This window comes from Maniola jurtina, chromosome 14 (assembly GCF_905333055.1).
Source record: "Maniola jurtina chromosome 14, ilManJurt1.1, whole genome shotgun sequence".
Lineage (NCBI taxonomy): Eukaryota > Metazoa > Arthropoda > Insecta > Lepidoptera > Nymphalidae > Maniola > Maniola jurtina.
In genome coordinates this window covers 14,558,107-14,582,007 of record NC_060042.1, presented here as the reverse complement: position 1 = coordinate 14,582,007, position 23,901 = coordinate 14,558,107, and the positions used below count along the sequence as shown (strand labels likewise).

The following is a 23,901-nucleotide window of genomic DNA, read 5'->3' as shown; positions in this document are numbered from 1 at the left end:
TGACCTAGTACTTGTAACTAGCCTTGTTGCGGTTGTTTGCTTGCAATGATAAGGCATCACAAAGGTACCTATCGTATTTAGTTCTCATTCTGATATCAATAAATTGCTGTCTCTGTGATAAATAGGCACACAGCTTATAGAGCCTTTTTCAACAATTAACGTAAAAATAAAATCAGAAAATAATTTCATTAAAACGTGAAATAAGCATGAAAGGCTGTACTTGGGGTGTCGTCGGTTAAACTCGAATCTATAGTGGATCATAGGGATTTTATTACTCCCCAAAACTTTTCATTTTCATAGACAAAGTTATTGTTGCCATTACATCAGGTTCTGCAACTTTAATTTAGATACAGCCTTTATACATAAGTAGATACTAAATTATGTTAATACCCGAGAACAGTAGATATCACCTACAGAGGCAAGAGCAAGCTTATCATGTAAACCAATATTGTAATGGATCACCATATATTACTTGCCTAGGGTGATGCCGCAGCTTCGTCCGCGTGGATTTAGTTTTTTTTAATTCCATGGAAATTCCTATACCTACCCGTTAACAGGGTGCAAACTATCTCTGTACGAAAAAGATGATGTCTGTAACTTAGTCCACGTGGAATTAGATTTTTTTCAAACCCCGTTGGAACTTTTCATTTTCCGGGTTTCTACCGGAAAATAAAAGCCTGTAGAGTAAGCCCGCCAAGTACTTTGTTTACGGGGATGTGGGGAGAATTCTTTGATTTTGCGGAACAAAAAGTAGCCTGTGTCAACTGCGCGATGCAACTACCTCTGTACCAAAAGGTAAAATTGATAAAACGGATGGGCCGTGAAAATGTAGCAGACAGACGGACAGGATATTAGTATGGATCAAGGATTAAAGGTTACGTAAACATAACAGTATCACAATAGGTATATTCACAATCCTATCGTATCGTTTGCTTAGCGCGTGAGGACGGGTTTCCTCCGACATAAAGATAATGAGCGAGACGCATCTCGGTAGTCCTGAGGCATCCGGCAACCCGCGCGGTCTCACCGTCTTACCCTGCGCGCCACCGACCAGTGTGATATCTTACGGTACTAAGCATAAGATCTCCTACTTAGTGAGCTTGAATTACAAGTTTTGTCGATACTAACACGAAATATTACGGGTATCGTTCAGTACCTACCAAACAAAGCTTTGGTAGAGTCTTCTTCATTCAGTCTGATTTCCAAACTTTCCGATTGGATCAGTATGATCTTAGGATCTCTGAGAGATTATTTAGTAAACTAGCGAGTGAGAGATTTGCCCCTGCTCGAGGTTTGACGAGGTGTGAAGCGCAATGGAGTCGGAGGAAGAAGTTCCGTTTCCGTGTTCCCTGGAGCAGAAGGGCTGGCGCGGCGCGCTGTTGCGGCGGCTGCCCATCGCGCGCTGGGCGCCGCAGTACGACCGCGTGGAGGGGGTGGCCGACGCCGTGGCGGGCGTCACGCTGGGCCTGACGCTGGTGCCGCAGAGCATCGCGTACGCGTCGCTCGCCAACCTGCCCGTGCAGTATGGACTGTACTCGGCGTTTGTTGGTAAGTGACATGTTGGTGAAAGACCACGTATCTTGACGTTGGCCTCTAATTGTCTGGGGTTAGATCTCGGATACGCGTCTCTAACTTTTCCGAAGTATGTTTAAGCGATTTTAAGTTCCTATCACTTGCACGATGAAGGAAAAACGTCGCGAGGAAGCCTGCATATCTAAGAGTTCTCTATGATGTAGTCTACCACGCTGGCCAATTTGAACTTTTTCTAACTAATTATTTTAGTTAGAGCCGACAAAGAAACTTAACAGTTATCTGCTCTTTTCAAAAGGCAAAATGTTACTGGGTGATCAACCTATCGCCGGCTCACTACTGAGCACGGGTCTCCTCTCAAAATGAGAAGGGTTGGGCCGCAGACCACCACCCTGCCACCCTGCCCAAATGCGGATTGGCAGACTTCACAAACCATTATAGAGAACTCTCGGGCATGCAGGTTTCTTCACGATGCTTAAAACGCACACAACTCCGAAAAGTTAGAGGTTCGAGCCCGCGATCCAACCCCAGAAACGATTGGGCGTGCTACATGCATTGAATTAGGTATCATGTACAAAAGGTTACACGTAGATTCATTTCTAAGACATATGTATGTTTCTATATGAGCGACTTCACCACGAAGCCAGTCATAAGATTTTATACAAAACTTTTCCAGAATTCGAATTGTACCTATCTACAAAGTTACAAAAACCGTAACATTAATTTTAAATAATTGTACCTATAGTTATTACGTTCTCAAATGCGATTTATGAATATCTTGAGTTGAGACTGTAAACTTAGTAATAATTTTTATCTAAAATACATAATGTAGATAAAAAATACTAATTATTGTGCACTGTGACCCCTGAGTGGGTCGCGCGGCCGCGGCCGGCCGGCGACGTTCGACGCGTCCGTCGCAACTCGCACACGACTAGCGAGATGCCAAGATTCTAGTCCAAGACGCGTAATCCTAACAGAAAATAAAAATGTTTATAACCTTTCATGGGTCATGGCGTCCTCAAGCATTGTATTATACTATCCGAGGTTCCATCTCAAACCTCTAACTTTTCGGAGCTAGGTATGTGCGTTTTAAGCAATTAATAATATCACTTGCTTAAGAAGAAGAGCGGTGAAGAAAATCGTCGTTAGGAAACCTGCATGCCTGAGAGTTCTGCATAATGTTCACAAAGCTGTTTACGGACTGTAGCCGAACTCTTCTCATTCTGAGAGGAGACCTGACCTTAGTAGTGGTCAGTGGACTAGGGATAGGTAGGTGGTTGAGTGTAACGAGCACGTGTTGTACCCAGGCACGATGCTGTACGTGGTGCTGGGCACGGTGAAGGAGGTGTCCATCGGCCCCACCAGCCTCATGGCGCTGCTGACGCTGCACACGTGCCGCGACCTGCCCGTCGACTGCGTGGTGCTGCTCACCTTCCTCGCCGGCTGCCTCGTGCTGCTGATGGGGCTGCTGAGACTCGGTGAGTGTGAGTCGTCACAGGTACGCTCTGATGCTGCTATCAGGTTATTGACAGTGACGTTTTATTCTTTGGCGGCAAAAAGCAATATGCTGGCTAGACGTTTCACCCGCTGTTCCCGACAGGTAAAAGTCACCCTGTTCAAAGCCTACTGCCAGGCGCTCTACACCTCCCAGCTCTGGTACACTTACTCCAAAGCAACTTTTGACGCACTTCGAGTGCAATACAATAATGCATTCCGAGCTCTGCTGGGGCTGCCATGGAGGTGTAGCGCGTCAGGTATGTTTGCGATGCACAGGGTTGACGATTTCTACGCTATAATGCGTAAGGCCAGGGCGAGGTTCTTGTCCCGACTGAATTACAGTCAAAACATAATATTAGGAACTCTGAAATATTATCATCATAATGACCCAAAATTTTTCCACGTCTGATGATTTAATTTTATTTATTTTATTTTGTTTCATTTTATTTTATTTCTTGGCACAATACACAATTCACAATATACAAAACTTTTACTATAATATTATCATTTTAATTACTTCAATTACTTTAATTTTACCTATAGTGAATAAAAAAAAAAAAAAAAAACATTATTTTATTTTATTTTAACTTTAAATTTTAATTTACGTAATTTAATTTAATTTGTATAAAATTATGGACAATTTATACTGTCTGAAATAAAATATTTTTATTTTATTTATTTATTTATTTTATCACGTCATCTCGGTCATCTCATTCTCAATAATTTGATCGACGAAATATCTCCGCTCCATTACAACGGAAAAATCTGAACAGAAAATTCATATTGACCTCACCATATTGAACTTTTTAAAAGATTAATAATTATAGCCAGTGTCACTCGGGACCGCATACATCTACCTCAGTTCAGGCATTCGAATAATGAAACTGACATGAACTCTTAAAATTACACTCGTTTTTTGGGCAGCATAATCGTGATTGTATTCAGGAAGCATTCTGGAATCTTCTAATGTGCCAGAATGCTTCAGAATTGTGGGACGAAGCATTCTGTCTCTCGGAAAATCTGAGTTGTTACCATCTTATACAGTTCCATGCAGTGGCGGTCTTAGGGGGTGGCGAACGGGGCAATCGCCCGGGGCCTCGCTCTTACAGGGGCCTCGCGCGACAACCCAAGCAAATTATAAAAAATATACATTTTTTAACTATATTTTTTATTTAAAACTTTAGATTCTGATCTTTAATTACTTATTAAGATTAAAACATAACGGTAAATTAAAATAAAGTTAGTTAACTAATTCATCGCTCGGGGAATCCCCGTGTTTTATTTCGTTCGTCAGTTCTTGTCACCTTAGAATTATTTTGCTTGTAGTATGAGTTACAAAATTGTTACCTACTGGTAAGTTTTGGGGGTTCAAACTCCCAGACAAAGAAAGTGTAAAATAGACTAGGTAGTTCTCGAATGCCTTCAGGCTCAAAATGTCGAATTCCTAAAATGTTGAATTTGCAAAATGTTGAATTTCGGAGTTGCTAATAAATGTTAGATCCCAAAATGTTGGATTCGCAAAATGTTTAATTTCAATTCCCAAAATGTTGGATCTTAAAAGTAAGCTTTTAATTCGCATATGCTTAAACGTAATTCACAAAAAAAAATTCAAAAGAAAAATAAAACCGACTTCAAAAACCACAAACACTAAAAAGTAAAAAATAACTTTTGTTTAGCTACACGTGTAATGTACCTAGGTATGAAGTCGAGCGAGCATATTAAAACAAAATTAGAAATACAAGAAAAAGCTCGCCCCACTTCATACTTAGGTACATTACACGTGTAGCTAAACAAAAGTAATTTTTTACTTTTTAGTGTTTGTGGTTTTTGAAGTCGGTTTTATTTTTCTTTTGAAAATTTTTTATTTCACAGTTTTTAGTGGCCCCCCTGTACTATAATATGCTATGCCCAGTTAAAACCCTAATGTTTACTAAGCTATTACACTGATCGCGAGCAATTTGCTCCTATCCATTGAGGAGTTCTGTTCTCCATCTCCGAAGATATTCATCAAATCTTCACCAAATTTATATGAGACCACCTGCACAGTATACCCTTTCAAACAAAAAAAAAAATTCCAAATTGGTCCAGGGGTCTTTGAGTAATTAGGGAATATACATAAAAACAAAAAAAACAAAAGATTCCGACGAATTGAGAACCTCCTCCTTTTTTGGAAGTCGGTTAAAAAAAACCGGGCAAGTGCGAGTCGGACGCGCGCACCGAGGGTTCCGTACTCGGGTATTTTTTCTGACATTTTGCACGATAAATCAAATACTTCAACATTCACACAACACATTCACACAACAAATTCAACATTATAAGAATTCAACATTAGCATTTTTGGAATTCAACATTTTGGACTTGAAGGCTCGAATTTACCAATCTCTTATGTAAATATATCGAAAATTTTGCGCTCGCTTCGCTCGCGCTTTTATGTTGTATTAATTGAACCTCGAAACTTCGTTCCCATCGATTCAGGTTTTAAAAACGCCGTGGGAACTCTGATTTTTCGGGATAAAGCATCTGTGCGCAAGCTATCTCTGAATAATACCAAATTTTAGCTAAGAAAATGGGCCCTGAAAAGGACTTTGGCTAATATTAATATGGTTTTTTTCGTAAATATATCAAAAATTTCGCGCTCGCTTCGCTCGCGCTTGTATTGTATAAGTTGATACCCGAACTTAAACCACATGGATTTAAGTTTTTGAAAATCCCCCTGGGAACTCTTTGTTTTTCCGGGATACAAAACCTTGAGAAAAGTAGAATGAGGTGCTTTGAAACATAAAATTTTGTTACGGCTGAGCTCGTTTATATTTCTCTTATTAAAACTGCGCTCGGTACCAGATCTTTCAATTTTACTGAATCCTATTTGACCGGCCCCGGCTTCGCACTGGGAGCCTATCTATTCCATAGACAAAATATGGGTATGAATGTGGTATACTTGTGTTATATTATGGAACAGGTAGGCTCCCCGTGCGAAGCCGGGGCGGGTCAACTAGTTATGACTAAGAGTCTACTTTCTACTAAGCTTATTATACTGATCGCGATCGTTTTGCTGATATCCGTTGAGGAGTTCCAGCCTCTGTTACCGAAACTGTTCATCAGATCTTCACCAAACTTACATGGTACCAAGTACCAACCTCACAGTACACCTTTGTAAAAATAGAAAAATGTGAAAATCGGTTTAAAGACGGAGTTATGGAGTAAAATCGATAAAAAGTTTGATCCCGTATCTCGAAGAATCCCTAATTTTTAGGGTTCCGTACCTCAAAAGGGAAAACGGAACCCTTATAGGATCACTTCGTTGTCTGTCTATCTGTCCGTCGTGTCTGTCGAGAAACCTATAGGCTATTTCCCTTTGACATAGAATCATGAAATTTGGCAGGTGCTAGCACAAGTACAGGAATAAATCTGAAAACCGCGAATTTGTGGTCACATCATTTAAAAAAAAATTAAAATATGTTTTAATTTTCAAAGAAAGATTTACGAAATGAGTTCGCGTGATCGTGATGCCGGTAGAAAAATTGAGTCAGGTAGTTCAAAAAGGAAACGAGCTATCAAAAGAAAGCAGGTATAAGGAAATCTACGTGGATCTTTACCCTTTGGTCTTATCATTCGTTAGATTATTGTGCTTTAATTAAAGATTTTAGTTTTAGGAAAAGCCGCTTATATCAATTTTAAAATTTATTATCTCTATACTTATTTGTTAATTTCTTCTCTTGAAATCTTTCAATGTAAAATATTTTAAAACTCTATTTATTTGTATAACTTTAGCATTTCTCTTTAAACATGAAAAATACCTAAACTAAACAACCAGACCTACTTTCGCATCACTAAGGACAAACTAGGGCCTCGCAAGACCTGCTGCCCGGAGCCTCGCAATGGGTAAGACCGCCTCTGGTTCCATGCAAAGATATGTTTCATGTGACTTTCTTGGTGACTGAAGACACAAGTAGCATCGTGCCTGCCGCCCTGCTGCGCAGATTCACCTAGTAAACAGCTCATTTCTCACGCGAAAAAGATAGAATCGAACTGTTCATTCACGTTTGCGGGACCGGGCTCTATGGTCCACGAGTTCCACTCATTTCTCTCAAACAAATATCTTTTTCATACAAGCTAATCTTGACTTGAGTTAGGGCTAAGAAACAGGACTATGAATGTCTGGCTGAACACGGTCCTTACAATCTTACAAAAACATTAGATTCTTAGATTGGAGTCTGGACGTTTCAGGATTCGAATCCCAAAGGAAAGTGTCTAGAAAAGTAATAGTTGAAGGCTTACACACCAAACTTACATAAAAATTCCTAAATAGAACCCATTGTCATATTATCTTTGTGTAGAGTACATTTCTATGTTATGCAAATATCAACAAATAAATTAATTAAACTAGTTTTACTTACTTAGCTACTTACCCATATTTTTTGATGAACTGGTTGAGAGCAATAAATGATAAGCTGTCGTCATTACACCACATACTTGCACAAGACTTGTAACAGAAGCATCTAATAATATTTACATAGTTAAAGAACTGTTTAACTAATGTTTAAATGAATTAAACGCGACATGAACCTTGAGATAAATGTCACCATTGCAGCATTGTCATATTTAGGTACTTTTCTACAATATAGGACCTATAGGAAAACTAAATCAGCAAAAAACAGTTTTTTATTTGCTATTTCGTGCAATTTGAATTGCGTGTAAATACTTAGGTAGATATAAATGCCGAAAAGTTTGAATTTGTTCTGCTGTTCAGGATTGTCGTTTGTCAATGTAGTTCGTTGAAGAACTCTGGAATTTGATAGCACTGCTCTTGTACCCAAGGGGGTACAAGAGCAGTAAAGGTGAGAAAACCTTCAAGCTGACCCTTGTCAGCTTGAAGGTTTTCTTCGACACTGATCAAAATTCAAGATCTTGAATCACAGCTGCTCTTTTTAAAGTTCCAGAGGAAATTATATATTTATTTATCTACTCTTTAAATAAGCGATGACGCTTGTGGGCAATTCCAAGATTCATGCAGCCCAAGTTGGACAGCCCGCAATTGAATCCCGTCAAATGGAAGAAAGTCGGTGGATGCTCTCCGAGACCAATGCCGACCAATAAACCAATAGGAGGTGTCATGAAGTAGGTATAATTGGTCGTGATTGTTCAGGGTTCCTGGTAGACCTGATCTCTCCATCGGTGACGACGGGCTTCACGTCGGCGACGGCGGTGATCATCGTGGTGGCGCAACTCAAGGGGCTGCTGGGGCTGAGCTTCGTGGCGGAGTCGCCCTTCGACAACGTGCGCCTCATCGTGCAGCGCTGGAGGCAAGTGCGGCTGCCCGACTGCGCGCTGGCTGCGGGCTGTTGTGCTGTGCTGTTGGCGCTACGGGTGAGTGCACCACTTCTAAAGGAATGATACCTCATGATATAGGAACGAAAGAGCCTTCACTGAACACATCGTTGTCAACCGAAGGGTTTCTTCAAGGAACTTTCACGAATCGGGCTCTTACACTGCCTGTATCCAGCGGTTCCCTGCGACGATCCACTTAGGTGAGTCTATTATTAAGAAAGAGTTGTCCCGTCGAATCCAACTCGACGGAACAGCGTTCTTTTGAGAGTTTTCGCCCAAGTTCTCTTTCTCTCAGCGCCTGAAGACCAGACTTCGAACATCGAATTTACCAGTGATGACATTACTGACTGAGATATGGTCGCTGACTATTTGCCTCAGCAGAAAGCTCGGAGCCACGCGGCGGGCTATGGAGAGAGCTATGCTCGAGGTTTCAGTAAATATCTGATCAAATTAGAAATATACTCGTAGATCCGTAGTGAAAAGTGACCAGTTGATTCTGTTGTCGCGAAAGAGAATTCTTCTACACCTATCCTGGTGAGGAAGAAATTCGGTTTCGCATGATTCTTACCCGACTAAAACTCCCTCGATAACTCAGTCTCAACTCGAAGGAGATTCCGAGATCTCTTTGAAATGCCTTCGTATGCATCAAATCGCCAGGTACCTATACGTTTAAGATGTTACGAAGAACCGCGCAATAGATATTGATTTGGTACTCAGGTAAAACCACAACATTTTTACAAAATAAATATCTAAATGCAGTGAATTAAGCGTAGTGAATCTATATAATATATAAAAAAGCTGACTGACTGACTGATCTATCAACGCACAGCTCAAACTACTTGAAGGATCGGGCTGATAGGCACGCAGGCAGCTGTGACGTAGACATCACTAGAAAGGATATTTGAAATTCAACCCTTTACGGGGTAAAATAGGGGTTTGAGATTTGTGCAGTCCACGCGAATGAAGTCGTGGGCCGTACTTAGTTTAATAATAATTATATTCTGTATGTTCGTCATTACTATACCAACCCTTAACGAAAACCGCACGGAAACTAATAAATTAAACAAAAATGATAAGCGGTGATTTATGTACCTACTTATATGTGTAATCTTTTTAACACACTAGGTCTTAGAATTCTGAGCTAAACAAAATATTATCACAATCAGTTCATTTCATTTATTTGCACGAATTGGCGAGGTAGGTACCTACCACCTACCTGAGTAGGTACATTGGTGTAATATTAAGATTATGATCGTTTCGAGGAGGAGAACATGCACCTACTTTTATAATTAATTTAACTATTCTTTTTTGGATCGGGGCGTTCACATAAAGGTTACACGCAGTAATATTTTCAAAAGTAAAATGTCCAATGTTCTCCTCGTTCGCAGAAACTGAAGGACATCCCGGTGGGCGCCAAGCGGCACCGACTGAAGAAGTTGCTGTGGCTGGTGTCCATCGCGCGCAACGCGCTGGTGGTGCTGGCCGCTTCCACCACCGCCTACTGCACCTACGACGCTGCCCAGCCGCTGTTCAAGCTCTCCGGTATGCCTTCGACTTGACCTAACTGCCACACCATATGACCTTTTGAGGAAAAGGGAACCCTGGTGCAATTATATCCGTTTTTATTCCTCCCTCTCCTCTTAAATTTAAATGGATTTGACCGTAATCTAAGTTGGCCAAGTACGCATGCCTATGCGACTTCACACACCTTCAAAACATTACGGGAAACTCTCAGGCATGCCGGTTTCCTCACGATATTTTCTTTCACCGGTAAAGCAAGTCATATTTTGAGCCCCGACCACGTCTCAACCACTAAGCTATCACCGCTTATGCACTATCAAATGTTTATGTTCAAGGAATTTCTTGTTTGTTTTAAAATTGGTTGGTTACTAATTGGATTACACGATATCAAGAAGGGGTATCAAGTTCGACCTTGCTAGCTAAACAATAACTGTTAATGTTCAACAATAATTTGGCTTCCGTATCAAAAAATAAAGTTGAAAACTAATTTTTATCACACAATGATTGCATTTCGTTCCGTTAAATAAATACTCGTAGGTACAATATATAATTAAACATGAATGGTGTAATAGCACTTTTCCCCAGCATTGGTACTGCAACATATGTATCGCAGCAATGTGTGGAATTCTGAACACTTTGCTCGTCCCTTATTCTGAGAGCGTGTCTGTTTGATCATCATTTCAAGCGTCAACCATTTGACTGATTTGAACACAGAAAAGTTTGCGTTTTAGAGCCGTGACATCAGAAATGTAACTTTAAAAATCCATTTAATTTGGTTTACGGACGGGCGAAGAACGATCTAATCCATTTTCAGTTGTAACTCAGAGCTGTGTTCAGGTAAAGTGGAGTCTGGCTTGCCCAAGTTCGGCCTGCCCCCGTTCAGCACGACGCTGGGCAACCAGACCCTGGGCTTCTTCGAGATGGTGGAGCGGCTCGGCTCCGGCCTGGCCGTGCTGCCGCTCGTCATGGTGCTGGCCAACATCGCCATCGCCAAGGCTTTCAGTGAGTACCGACTACTGTCCACACCACCACACCCTTCTGCTATAGGAATATTACTACGACCAGGGCTTGAAGTGAAAGCTTGGAAATGGAAGAGGTAAAGTATGAGAGTGAGCTCACCCACAGGTTGTGTATCACTGTTTCGTTTCCTCACAATCGAAGTAAAAAATGATTGCTTAACTCAGGACTAAAACCGATTCATACTCGATTCTATAGCTTTATTCAACAATCTACTACTGGTTTATTCCTGTTCGTCCCAAGATTGACAATATGTATATATGCCGACTGATGCCATACAATTATTCAGGGGGCCGATTTAACTTTAAAAAAGGTCTGTCATGAAACAAGCGACGATAACATTGCTTTCTCGTGTGTCAGCTGTGGGCGGGCGCGTGGACGCGACGCAGGAGATGCTGACGCTGGGCGTGTGCAACATCGTGGGCGCCTTCGTGCGCGCCATGCCCACGTGCGGCGCCTTCACGCGCTCCGCCGTCTCGCACTCGTCCGGCGTGCGCACGCCCGCCGCCGGCCTTTACTCCGGTTTGTATTATAATTACTATTGTAATCTCTCTCTTTTCCTCTCTCTCCCTCTCTTATTATGTTACGGTTCTACATCGGGATTCGGCAAACGCCGAAACTACATTCCGGTAAAATGCAATTAACGGAAGATACGATCGGCGGCGGCCACTCAATTCGCGGCGTCACGAATCATTTGCTGGACCCCAATAGTGGGGCCGAACCATTACTGAGGCTTACGATGCCACCGAGGATGATCCTCACAGAAATAAAATACTAAGGCAATGATCCTCTTGTGAAGCGTGCCGAGCAGATTAGATCTGACCAACGCATTGAGCTCAATAATTTTGGGTAAGGTCTGACGAAATCACAAACACAATCTTTATGATAAATTATTACACTTTTATTTCATATTTAAATTTATTAACTTTTACATTTGTGTCAAATAAATGTTGTTCCTCTTACGTTAGTATATTTTTGAATGTCGTCGTTTTAAAACCACTCTTACAGGTAACCTCTCCACGTTTATTAGCCACTCCCCTTTTTATCTTATCGTTATCGGCCAATCCAAATTGTACAATGAATAAACTTAGTGACTAATATACAAATCATCAAGCTCGTTTCACAAATCATCTAAGTAATAAAGATGTTTTCATCTTATATATTGATTACAAATATTATCCTTTATTATGCTACAATTCATCAACTAAAAACTATAAGAATTTTATATACAGTACGTTTATCGATCAGATGTTGAACAACTTCAGCCAATCAATGACGCCTTCTAATATGATGTTATGATTTGAGTGGCGCCAACTATGTTTTATAGATAATTAATATGGGCCAAGCTTACAGCTCGGCCATCCTGTTTTAAGCGAGTCTCATCGCTTTTAAAAAAAAATTAAAACTTAAGTAACATGTAAACTTCACAACCAAAATGACAAAGACTTAGTTCAACAAAACAAAAAAAAAAATTAAGATAGTAATTAATTAAATTAATATTCTTGCTAACTTAACTAGAAGGAATATACAGTTTTATTGATACATTGGTATTGATTATGATTGCAACTTAATTTTAGAGCACTCGCAGCACCCCTTTCCATCCGATATAATTAGAAAATAGCAGATAAACTCAATTCAATTCCAAACTATTTACCCTCGCAACTTTACCTGCCAGTCTACAGTAGCACTCAAATTTAGCCTTTAATCTAAAATTCATTTTTCTGTTCTCTTCCGCTAATATTAAAATAAAAAGATGCAGACACTCTAAATTTATAAATAATTTTTCAAAAATCATAAAGATATCAAAAATTGCGAGACCAGTAGCAACTAAAGGAGGCCTCAATTTAATCAAAGAAGGTAGGTATATGCATAAAGTCCGAAGCATCAATTATAACTCACAAGCCAATATTTTACAGGAACACTCAATAGAGATTTGGGGATGAGCATGTAAAACTAATTACTAAAAACTACTTTAAAGGGTTTCAAGTATCTCAAAATAAATTGTTAAAAGTTCTGTTCCAACTAGACTCTCCTTCCCACTAAAGAATTATATAAGAAAACTGATGAACTATATTATATAAGTCAATTATACAAATTCAAAATATGTCTATTTGTTAGGAAAATACTATTAAAGTCCGTACATACACGCATCACTTTAAAGCTAAATCTCATAAATATGGTACACAAAACGAACATACCTATTATGCTACAATTACATAAAGCTAGGACTAATTATGGTATGTAAACTACCTAGCTCTACTACATAATGTACTTGCCGAAACTCATACTGGAGGAAAAATCTTTTACAAAGTTTAAAGTTTAATCAAACAGTGTCAAACACCATAGATATCTTAGCTAGATGTAGGTATAGTTTGTTAACGAATATAACGTGTTTTGACTTTTTATATTATTGTATAGTCACCATACCTTTAAAGATTATGTTTTCTTCTATATTTATATTTAGAATCGGGAGCGATTCTTAATATGAATATGTGTAAGTGAACTTCTTGTCCTTTTGATAAAATAAACTCTCTAAACTTAAAGTTAATCGCCGCCAGTTCTCGATTTAAATCACAAAACATTTTCATACACTTTCAACGCAATAGTTTTACGCACATATTTTCTTCTTCCCTTCTTATTGGAAAATCGCGGATTCCGAGCCTTGGCGCGTCTCTCTTCTACCGGGATACATATGTGATTGTCCTTATTTCCCTCCAGATCCAAATTTTTAATGACCCTTATCCTAGGGTTCTTTCCCTCCAGATCCAAATTTTTAATGACCCTTATCCTAGGGTCTACCTCCTTCCTCCTATAGGACTTTTTGTCCATACCTCGGGGCTTTCCTTCCTTGGGACTTTGTGTCCCTGACCCATACCTAGTTTTGGGTCTTTCTTTTCCTCATTTATTCATTTCCAACATCCTTGGATCCTGCAAACATAAAACACTTTGAGTAGACCGTTCATTTAATTTTGTTTCATAAGCATCCATCATAATACAATCCGACCTAAGAGAAGTAATTTTACTTGGTAACCTAGAAAACCTATTATCATTATTATAATTTAGTTTTCTCCAGTTCCGTACCCCTCGAAGGGTGCCTACGAGACCCTATTTTCTAAACCTCTGCTCTCCGTCCGTCTGTCCGTCTGCACGTGCGTCACGGCCTGAACCGTGAACGGCGTATCGTGAACCGTGATAGTTAGAGAGTTGAAAGGAACGTGATTACGGATGTATGAAAATCCTATGCCTGGTTGCTTCCAATTCAAACTTTTTCTTTTAATGCAGATTACGCTTCCCATATTTCTTACAATTACCTATTGTTTTTTTTTTTTTTTTTTTCCTAGCAAAATCCACATTCTGAAGTACTAATGGACAATGTTAAACAAACGCCAGGGTACAGTAGTTGCGTCACTTGTGCCTCTTAACCATATAATATCTACATGCAAAAAGAATCTTTGATTTATAATTTCACATGATACTTATATATTTTATTTTAGCCATAATATGCACCATATGGCGTACTTTGTCGTTTCGAGTAACATAAGCAGAACTACCAAATTCGACCCTGGGAACGACACAGTCGCGACTCGCCGCCGAATGATACCTATTAGTTTATCATTAATTCCTTTTCATAGAGAAAAGCGATATCAACATAATAGCAGGAAAAAAAATGAAATAAATATTCCGTTCGATACATCTCTATTCTCTACGACATCAAGATCTCTATCACAAGCTGATCGATCATAAAGATTAGAAGAAAGTAGGTACCTTATACATTATTTTATATGTTAACCGTAATGACCCGCATCTGTTCGATTTTCCTTTATTCGTTTCGTAAAAGATTCGTCCTCGTACGTCCATCATCATCATCATCGTCATCTACATCGTCATCATCATAAGGTCACTGTTGAACATAAACCTTCCCTAGTAAGCACCACACGTACTGTCCTCAGCCTTCCTCATTCAACCCCTGGTTCCTATTGATACAAACCACTAAACCCCCCCCCCATCAAATGTGTACCTATCTACATCCATCCATCATACCCAAATGCCGTGCTGGTTGATGTGATGAGCGACAAAGTGTTAACCTCTTCAATACCTCATGGAACTGTAGGAATAGCCATGGAAGACCTCCAAACCGAACGTTGATATTTTGTGTAAGTGGTCCCACGAGTCAAAAAAAAATATTCTTGTCCATAAAGGAACAAGCCACGATATAGATTCTTCTATCGGAACTTAAATATTCCAATCACTGCATGTATTCCAACTAATCAGTTTGCTACTGTATATTTGAAGTTGATAATAAATAAAAATGTTAGCTTAATTAAATTCCTATGATAATTCGATTTTTGGTGCATCAACCAGCTTCACCTATTATGTAAAATTAAATATATATATTTTTTTTAAATTACCGGCTGTGCATTTTAAACTAACCTAATCAAAATATACTTTCTTACTAATAACTTAATCTTAAAAATTTTCCAGAGGATCCTTCCGCCTCAAATTAACTCAATGATAAAAATGAACAGGAAACTTTAAATGTTGTAAAATCCAGCCAATGCTTCGTACCTTGCCTTATTAATCCAATAGGTACTTCTTTGGATTTTGTCAAAACAAAATACTTTTACTTGTTGAGTGTATAATAAATAAATAATGTAATAAATCAATTAACTGTTAAAGCTAATAACTTTTACAGAAAGCGAACCTCATGATATCTCTTATGAGTTTTAAGCGTAAAATTACCACGCCGAAAACAAAACATGAGCTGACAGTATTCTTATTTGATATACATAATCCAGTAATACTATATCTATCTACATAATTCGTAAATATGTATGTATAGTTTGTAAGTTACTATTTCACTTTATGCTGTTTCAATGCTTTAAGTTATTATTTTTATCTTTGTCTCATTTTTTTAGTTTAGCCTCATTCTATTTTTAAACTTACTATTTCGCTATAATATTTACAAGTAACCTCATCGAAGACTACACGGTCTTCTGATAACCCAACAAGCATTTATCCAACAGCTATCGCTTTCACCCGAACGGAGGTTCCCTGAAATATACTGAGATAACAATACCTAGTTGACACATGGATGTACAAGAGCGGCAACAAGCTATGACCCCCTCTAGTCATAACTATATCTTTATGATTGTAACATTTCAAACAGTGAAAGTATGTATAAACGATTTCGTCCATAGGACATGCGCTCTAAAGAATGTTAATATAATTATCAGCAACTAAAAGCTTGAAGAAACTAATAGGTACAACTTGTCTTTGAAGTATGAAAATATGCACATTTATCAAGTATACCAGTTCATCAAACATTAAAGTACGCATTTATAAAATGATAACTCACTTATTAATCAAGATAACTACCTGTTTATCAAACCTACCCTACCAAATATAAATAACTACTCACCAAATGTAATACTTTATAACTTAAGTAAAAATATGAAACAAATGTGCATCAACCACATACATACACTCTTCAAATTCATCCATTTATCAAAATGTTATATAATATAACCATTCACCAAATCCATTATATACTTTGTTCATTAAATAGCTTAGTCAAACTTTACTCCACTTGCCACGATTGCAAATTTTCCAAAATAGTCAGCCGCAAACATTGCAGCTCATCTCACTTGATAATGCATCCCTCCCTCAGAAAAACAGGCATTAGGAATGTCTTTCCAAGACGCGCGAGAGACAGCCACCGTGGCTTTTCGCGAGATTTAATCCAAATTGAACTAATGCCTAAATAAATGTTTTAATTAGAGGGCGATTGCTTTTGCAACCTCTAACCGTCCAATCAAACACCGAAAGTATTCAATAATCCGAGACGTAAATAAAAAACCCGTCAGAACACCGTATTTATAAAAACAGAGACAAGAAAAAGATTCCTCCTCGCAATGAGATCGCGTGACATCCAACAAGTGAATTATCGACTTTATTACACAACTTATCCTCAACATGTTTTACATCATTTCCTACAATTGAAATCTTTCTATTTTAAATACCCTAACTACAACTTCATAATCCAACCAAAAATCACACTAGATTTATCCCTCGGTCCCACATCTTTAATGCTTTTTTTTTCTGTTTCGGTAACTAAAACAAAAAATATATATATATACTCATGTTATAAAACGTTGTCAAAGCTTTCCTGAACGCGCTAAATAAGCAAAAACATAAAATCAGGCGAAATGCCAGACCAGCCGAAAAACCTTCAATGCTTAATCAGCCTAAAAAAAAAATTATGATCACTATTCATATTATCATGAGATACTACCGGCGCTCCTAAGCGAAATTTATAAGGCACCGCATTTCGATTTTATCAAACAGACTGATCAATTTCGAGAGCACAACAAACGTGGTTTCCTGAGAGTTTCGTTAACTAAATGCATATCGAAACTGAACTATCGCGAAGCGAGTCAAGCGAGCGTGAAATTTTTTTTAAATATATTTCTGGGATAATGTCATGCCACAAACGCGAGCGTAGTGCAAAGATATTTGCCTAAAATTTCTTTCGTACAACAAAGAAAATAGTATTTTGGTAGTAGGTACTTATAATCGCGCCCTGCCCTAAGGGCAGTACTGTAGGTATATTACCATTAAAAAAAAACTTACTCTAATTTTAATAGAACATTTGCCAGGAATTTAACCCGCCAAGCGATGTTAATCCAATAAAAACAAAATCATATTGCATTTAAATGCGGCAGTACACAGTTAATTGCGTGAATACAGGTAAACAAAAAAAAAAAAAACCCCGCTGCCCATATACTATACCTACCTGCTACTCGTAGTACTCAAATTATTGTGCCAGTATTAAAAGTAAATTAGCTGTTATCTAGCGTGGTAGACTACGGCCTAAACCCTTCTCATTCTGTGAGGAGACACTTGTTGCTCAGTAGTGGGCCGGCCATGGGTTGTTCATGGTGAGCTGTTATCAGCAAAGTTATGTTTGAAACTAAAAACATTACGCGTTTCAAGTGGTAAAAATAGATAAATGAAAACATTTCTCCTCACTTTTGTAAAAAAAAAAACACTTATTTATGCACCCCGTATTTTAAAACTATCTGACTACCTACCTACCATAATTTTAAATTTAGTTAAAGAATAACCAGATAAGATAAACCTACTTTTACACCCATTTTAGGATTTATATTTCTCAAAATGCTCAATTTATTAACCCTGGTCACTATTACTTTATTACAACGGATCACCTTCATTTTTATCAATTAACATTTTATATCCCCAATCACTTAGTAACCATTACAAGTAGAGACGGATTATTTCACTGGCAGGCGTAAAACGAAAAGCTATTTCATGTAACTTTTTCTACCTTATCCCAAAGCGGTTTACAAAAAATAATAATTTCACAAAACAACATTCAAGATGCCCAATGAGTGCTGTGTGATAATATCGCGTCACTGTGTGCTAGAAAAAGGAAAACATCTATCTATACAATGAGTGCAGCAAACGATTGAACCTAAATCCAGAACCTACCTTCCGTAAAACAAAACCACTATGTGAAAATAAATCCCTATCGTAACTCTTAACCAAACTAATTCGGCACACGATTACAAGTGTGAAGATTGAAATACCACGTTCCGTGAGATATTCACCTGTGAAATCATTTAATGAGAAATAAAACCCCGGCAGGACATAGTAGATACATCCTGAAAACTATTTAAAAGTAACAATAACGCCCATCATTAAGTAAACCACACTTTTTATATTGTTTAACACTATGTTCACTATCTATTCCATTGTACCCACGATACAGGATAACCTAGTGCGGGTACCACCACACAGACACAGGAAAATTGTACAAGACTGTATTTTGTAAATAAACATTTTTCATTTTTCATTGTAAAATAAGCCTTCTAAATACCTCAATGTTATTTAAACCACAATTTGAAGGTCGATCGCATTTGTATAACCAATATACAAGATGAATTATAAACATGTGGGTAATTCTAGGTATCATAACGTTATATAATTTCCATTCCAACTCGGAGCAAAGCTTTCTAACAAAATGATAACTAAATGTAGAACAAACAAAACGAAAACCCACACAAATAAAAAAAAAATTACCATTAATAGGTATCAATAAAAATAAAATCATGGAAAGATCCTACCCGTTTATCCAGAAATCCTTTGATGCCATGACTAGGTACTTTGATATATTGAGGCCCAAATATTGGCCTTGTGCTCCAAAATGTCTGTGGTCTACTAGACCTCCACTTCTTTCTCGTTCCTCTGTATATTTCCACTTGTTTCTCTGAGTCGTGAGCGTGACAAGAAAATATTATATTTTCTTGATGTCCCTCTTCTGACCTTTTGGGTAAGGTCTGACGAAATCACAAACACAATCTTTATGATAAATTATTACACTTTTATTTCATATTTAAATTTATTAACTTTTACATTTGTGTCAAATAAATGTTGTTCCTCTTACGTTAGTATATTTTTGAATGTCGTCGTTTTAAAACCACTCTTACAGGTAACCTCTCCACGTTTATTAGCCACTCCCCTTTTTATCTTATCGTTATCGGCCAATCCAAATTGTACAATGAATAAACTTAGTGACTAATATACAAATCATCAAGCTCGTTTCACAAATCATCTAAGTAATAAAGATGTTTTCATCTTATATATTGATTACAAATATTATCCTTTATTATGCTACAATTCATCAACTAAAAACTATAAGAATTTTATATACAGTACGTTTATCGATCAGATGTTGAACAACTTCAGCCAATCAATGACGCCTTCTAATATGATGTTATGATTTGAGTGGCGCCAACTATGTTTTATAGATAATTAATATGGGCCAAGCTTACAATAAGAGGACGAAGCTCGATAGTTATTTATTATCTGCCATTGGCATTCAGTGGTTTAGCATAGAACTTCATTCATGTTCCTCAAGTGACCCCAAGGTTAAAATTTGTTTTCAGGCATTATCACCCTGCTGGCTCTCAACTACCTCACACAATACTTCTTCTTCATCCCCAAGGCCTGCCTCTCCTCCGTGCTCATCTGTGCCGTCGTGTTCATGGTGAGAACATCTCAGATATATTAAGTGAAGTTTTCAAACATACGAAGTCGGCTCGATCTATTTTATAGAATCGAAAAGAGCGGCAATTTAATCTGATGCCTATTTAATATAATTTATTAATTTCCCATAACACTTCAGAGTTGACATCGAACGGTTTAGGTGCTGAGGTCAGAAAATGTATCGGAACAGACGTAAACTCCGAAAGTGTATCCAAATGACTTCAATCCAAAAACCGAAATAGCTTGATAATAACAGCTGTTGAGACTTTTTCACTAGCCAAGGAGAAAGTAGCAATGATAGCAGGTTGCAGGATTGCTAGCCAGAAAGCCAACTAGAAAGTACAATTTCCTCTGGATTGCCTGATCAGAAAAATTTGAACATTTTTTAGTAATTCAATGAGATATTCCGGTCAATTGTTAACCGACTTCATTATGCTTATAAAAATTAGATTCGGAAATGTTTGGTCGCTATCCATCAGATCGACGTGAGCGGCGTGGTCGCGCTGTGGCGCAGCAGCCGGCGCGAGGCGTGCGTGGCGCTGCTGACGCTGGCGGCGGGAGTGACGCTGGGCGTGGAGGCGGCCGTGCTGGGCGGCGCGCTGGCCAGTCTCGCTGTGCTGCTGAGGGACCTGCTGCGGCCGCCGCAACTGCTGCTGGCCAAGGATAAGGTCAGTTACTGCTTGCGACAGATATTAAAATCTGATATTTTAAGGCTCGTTGAAGAGTGATGTGGGTATACTTTAAAAAGGTGGGGCATATCAGGATTCAGGAATACTCTTGGTTGACTCGGATTCTGGAGTGAATTGCGCTGACTGGAATGATCCGGCGAGGAGTAGCACTAGCCGTCTCACATGCAAAGGATGGACAACGTCTAAATGGATAAAGAAGAGGAAGAAGATGATGGATACGTTGGAGACGTATATAGATACGTCTCTATAATATAGTGCAGAGATTAGGGACTCATAAGTAACATGTCATGTGTAACGCAGGCTAGTGGTGAGACGGTGCTGCGCGTGCGGCTGCGGCGCGCGCTGGTGTACGTCAACGCGGAGCACGCGGCGGCCGCCGTGCGCGCCGCGCTGGCGTCACGCGCTGCACCACAGCACCGCGCCGTGCTGTTGGACTGCGGCACGCTGGCGCTGCTCGATCATACTGCAGTGCAGGTAATTACTCTTCTAGCTGAACTACTCAGAAACCCCGGGCTTTTTATTTGCGGGGGACATTACTTCTGATAATAAATAGATGGACATAGCTAATGACCAGCTGGATTCACGTGATAAGTCGAAATAAGCCTGACTAGTTTGGAATTCCGAAGTCCTTTTTCAAAGGGTCTCTGCTCGAGACGTGGCGTGAATGAAAGTACCAGATGATTAGCCACAATATCGCTCTCGCCCCAAATTATCTTAAGCGAGCACGAGCATCAAAGTATCGTATGATATGTTCCAGGTACTGAGTCGGCTGATAGAAGAGCTGGAAGAGCAGGGTCGCCACCTGGTGCCGTACAACGCGGGGCCCGAGGCGCTCAAGGTGCTGCAGCGTGTGCCGCGGCTGGACGCACGCGCGCTGGCGGCGCGCTCGCTGGCGGCCGCGCTGGCGCTGGCGGCCGAGGCCCCGCCCCGCGCGCCCGCGCCCGCGCCGCCCGAGACGCTGCCCCTGCTGGACAAGGGCCGCCCAGCGCACGAGCAAGTCTGAACCCCGACTGAAGTTACTGTGTTGCTACCTCGACTGACAAATTATAATAAAATTGACTTCCCCACTCGGTACGTAAGGCTTTGTCCAAAAGGGGCGAATTCGCTGCGAATCGTTATGCTCGTACGTTGTGTCCAGAAGAAGCGTTCGACGCTCGAGCATCGATGCGGCTCTATTTCCCCCGACACGTGACCACACACTGCAGTTCACGAACCTGGACCATGGACGCAACCGACGAGTCTCCAGTGGGGGCAGTGGAGTAGGTATCTCGCCCGAACGAGCGCCGCGCGACTCGAGAGTCTAGCGTACCCACTCTACGCGATTTACCGCGTATTTCAAATTCGCGCGATGCTTGTGGACGCGATGTATTGGCGCCCAGTATCTCGCCAACGCGCGTATAAATTCACGCGACGATTTCAAATTCTAGACAAGGCCTTAATAGTGCGCGTAAAATAAGTAGTAGCATTTTGTTATATGATACGACGTATGATCGTAATATTGATGTTGATGTTTATCGCGAGGCGGCCCAAGCTGCACTATCTGTCCTCCGAGTTACTGTGCTGACGCGGACGGGCAGTGTTCCATACACGTCACTAGCAGTGTCTCCAACACGCTATAGTAAACTGCCACCCGCCAACGACTAAATAAGTACCTAGGTTGAGATCAATAGAGCGTACTTTGACTTTGCTTAGACTTAAGGCACTGTTAAAACGAGACCGCGCTATACTGCTGACACAAAACCGTCTCGTTTTAACTGAAGCTTAAGTCTGAGCAAAGTGCGCTCTGTAGATGTCTGCCTTAGTCCTTCACATAATAATGAGTAAAATAAATAAAACATTATTTTGCTTAGTGAAGTAGCTTCTTATTCCATTGTAATAATAATTAAAATATTAGTTAATTAAGTAATAGGTACAAAACCAAAGAGTTACCGTAACTAATCGATAATTATGTAAGCATACGTGTCAAATGTTTCGAACATTAAGCCTGTTTCTTGATAGTAATCATGTATATCTAGTAAGTACAATATGATTTTTGATCTAAAAAATCTAGTATTAATAAACTAAGGCATCTATTTAAAATGTTTTAGTATAGTGTATAATATAAGTAATTGAAAATAATGTAGAATTATTGTTAATTTATTGTTATGTTCTCAAATTTAAATAAAATAAATATGTGAATACTTTTTACATCACAGAGAAAAATAAATAGATTTATAAATGTTTTAAGTTTTATTATTTTCCCGATCGATTTTATATTTTCTCAAAAGCTTTGCTTAGTGCTAGGTACCTAGGTACCTAATAATTATGTAAGCAATAAGGCCGCCTTTGCACACAATTGTTTTTTTCTGTTTTCTTCTTACTGTGTTGTTATCCTTATATGTGTTTTTGTGTGCAATAAAGAGTTTCTATCTATCTATCTATCTAGGTAGGTACCCAGACCCACTTAATTTGTAAATCCCCTGTAAATCGGAATCATGCTCATCATGTAGGAAGATTTAATAATAATAAATAATAATTAATCTATAAAACCGGCCAAGTGTGAGTTGGACTCGCACACGAAAGTGCCACCTTATTTAGTACATATTTTAAACGGACACTTTATAGTACTTACGCGACAGATCGAGATGGCAATCGTGGTATGAGGCGGAGGGACACCCCGCAAAGCCGCACGTAACGTGCGCTTTCCGCACCGGCTAAGCACGGGGGCTGTGCGGGGCGTCCCCACTCCCCACCCCGTTTGCCGTTTCGACCTATGTCTCGCACAAGCGTGCAGTATGGGTAAGTGTAGGTACTTACTTACTAAATTGGGTATTTTACTACTTTTGAATTTGATAAATATTATTACTTTATTATAAACTAGGATAAAAATAATGACGTACGCTGAAAAAAAATATTAAAATCCAACAAAGATTTACAAAGTTACAGGCATTTTAATTTTGGAGTGGGAGGGTCTTCTATCCCTTTCTCGCAAAACGAAAATTTGTATGAAACCGCAGGAAGCTACTATGGCATTAGCAAGGAGTGACGTCATAAAGCTATTATCGCTATCTCTGTCTAATCTGAAATATTTAAATGCTTATAACTTTTTTGTTATTTGATCGATTTAATTAGTTTTTTCAGTTTACGTTATTATTTTTATCCTAGTTTATAATAAAGTAATAAAAAAATTAGAGTAAAATACCCTATTATGAAGATAGAAGAAGAAAGAAAGAAAAACTGTTTATTTGGTACCAACAAAAATATAACTTAAAAT

The 23,901-nt window shown here is 39.1% G+C and overlaps 1 protein-coding gene across 1 annotated transcript; it reads left to right on the top strand.

The window, feature by feature from the left end:
- The first annotated feature begins 973 nt into the window (after positions 1-973).
- Positions 974-22,870, top strand: LOC123872034 (sodium-independent sulfate anion transporter-like). Its single transcript, XM_045916152.1, has 10 exons — positions 974-1,548; positions 2,838-3,008; positions 8,174-8,394; positions 9,744-9,897; positions 10,714-10,878; positions 11,254-11,415; positions 19,860-19,960; positions 20,439-20,627; positions 20,949-21,122; positions 21,406-22,870. Exons 1-10 carry the CDS (start codon positions 1,314-1,316, stop codon positions 21,649-21,651), a joined length of 1,818 nt encoding a protein of 605 aa, XP_045772108.1. The 5' UTR covers positions 974-1,313; the 3' UTR covers positions 21,652-22,870.
- The last annotated feature ends 1,031 nt before the right edge of the window (positions 22,871-23,901 follow it).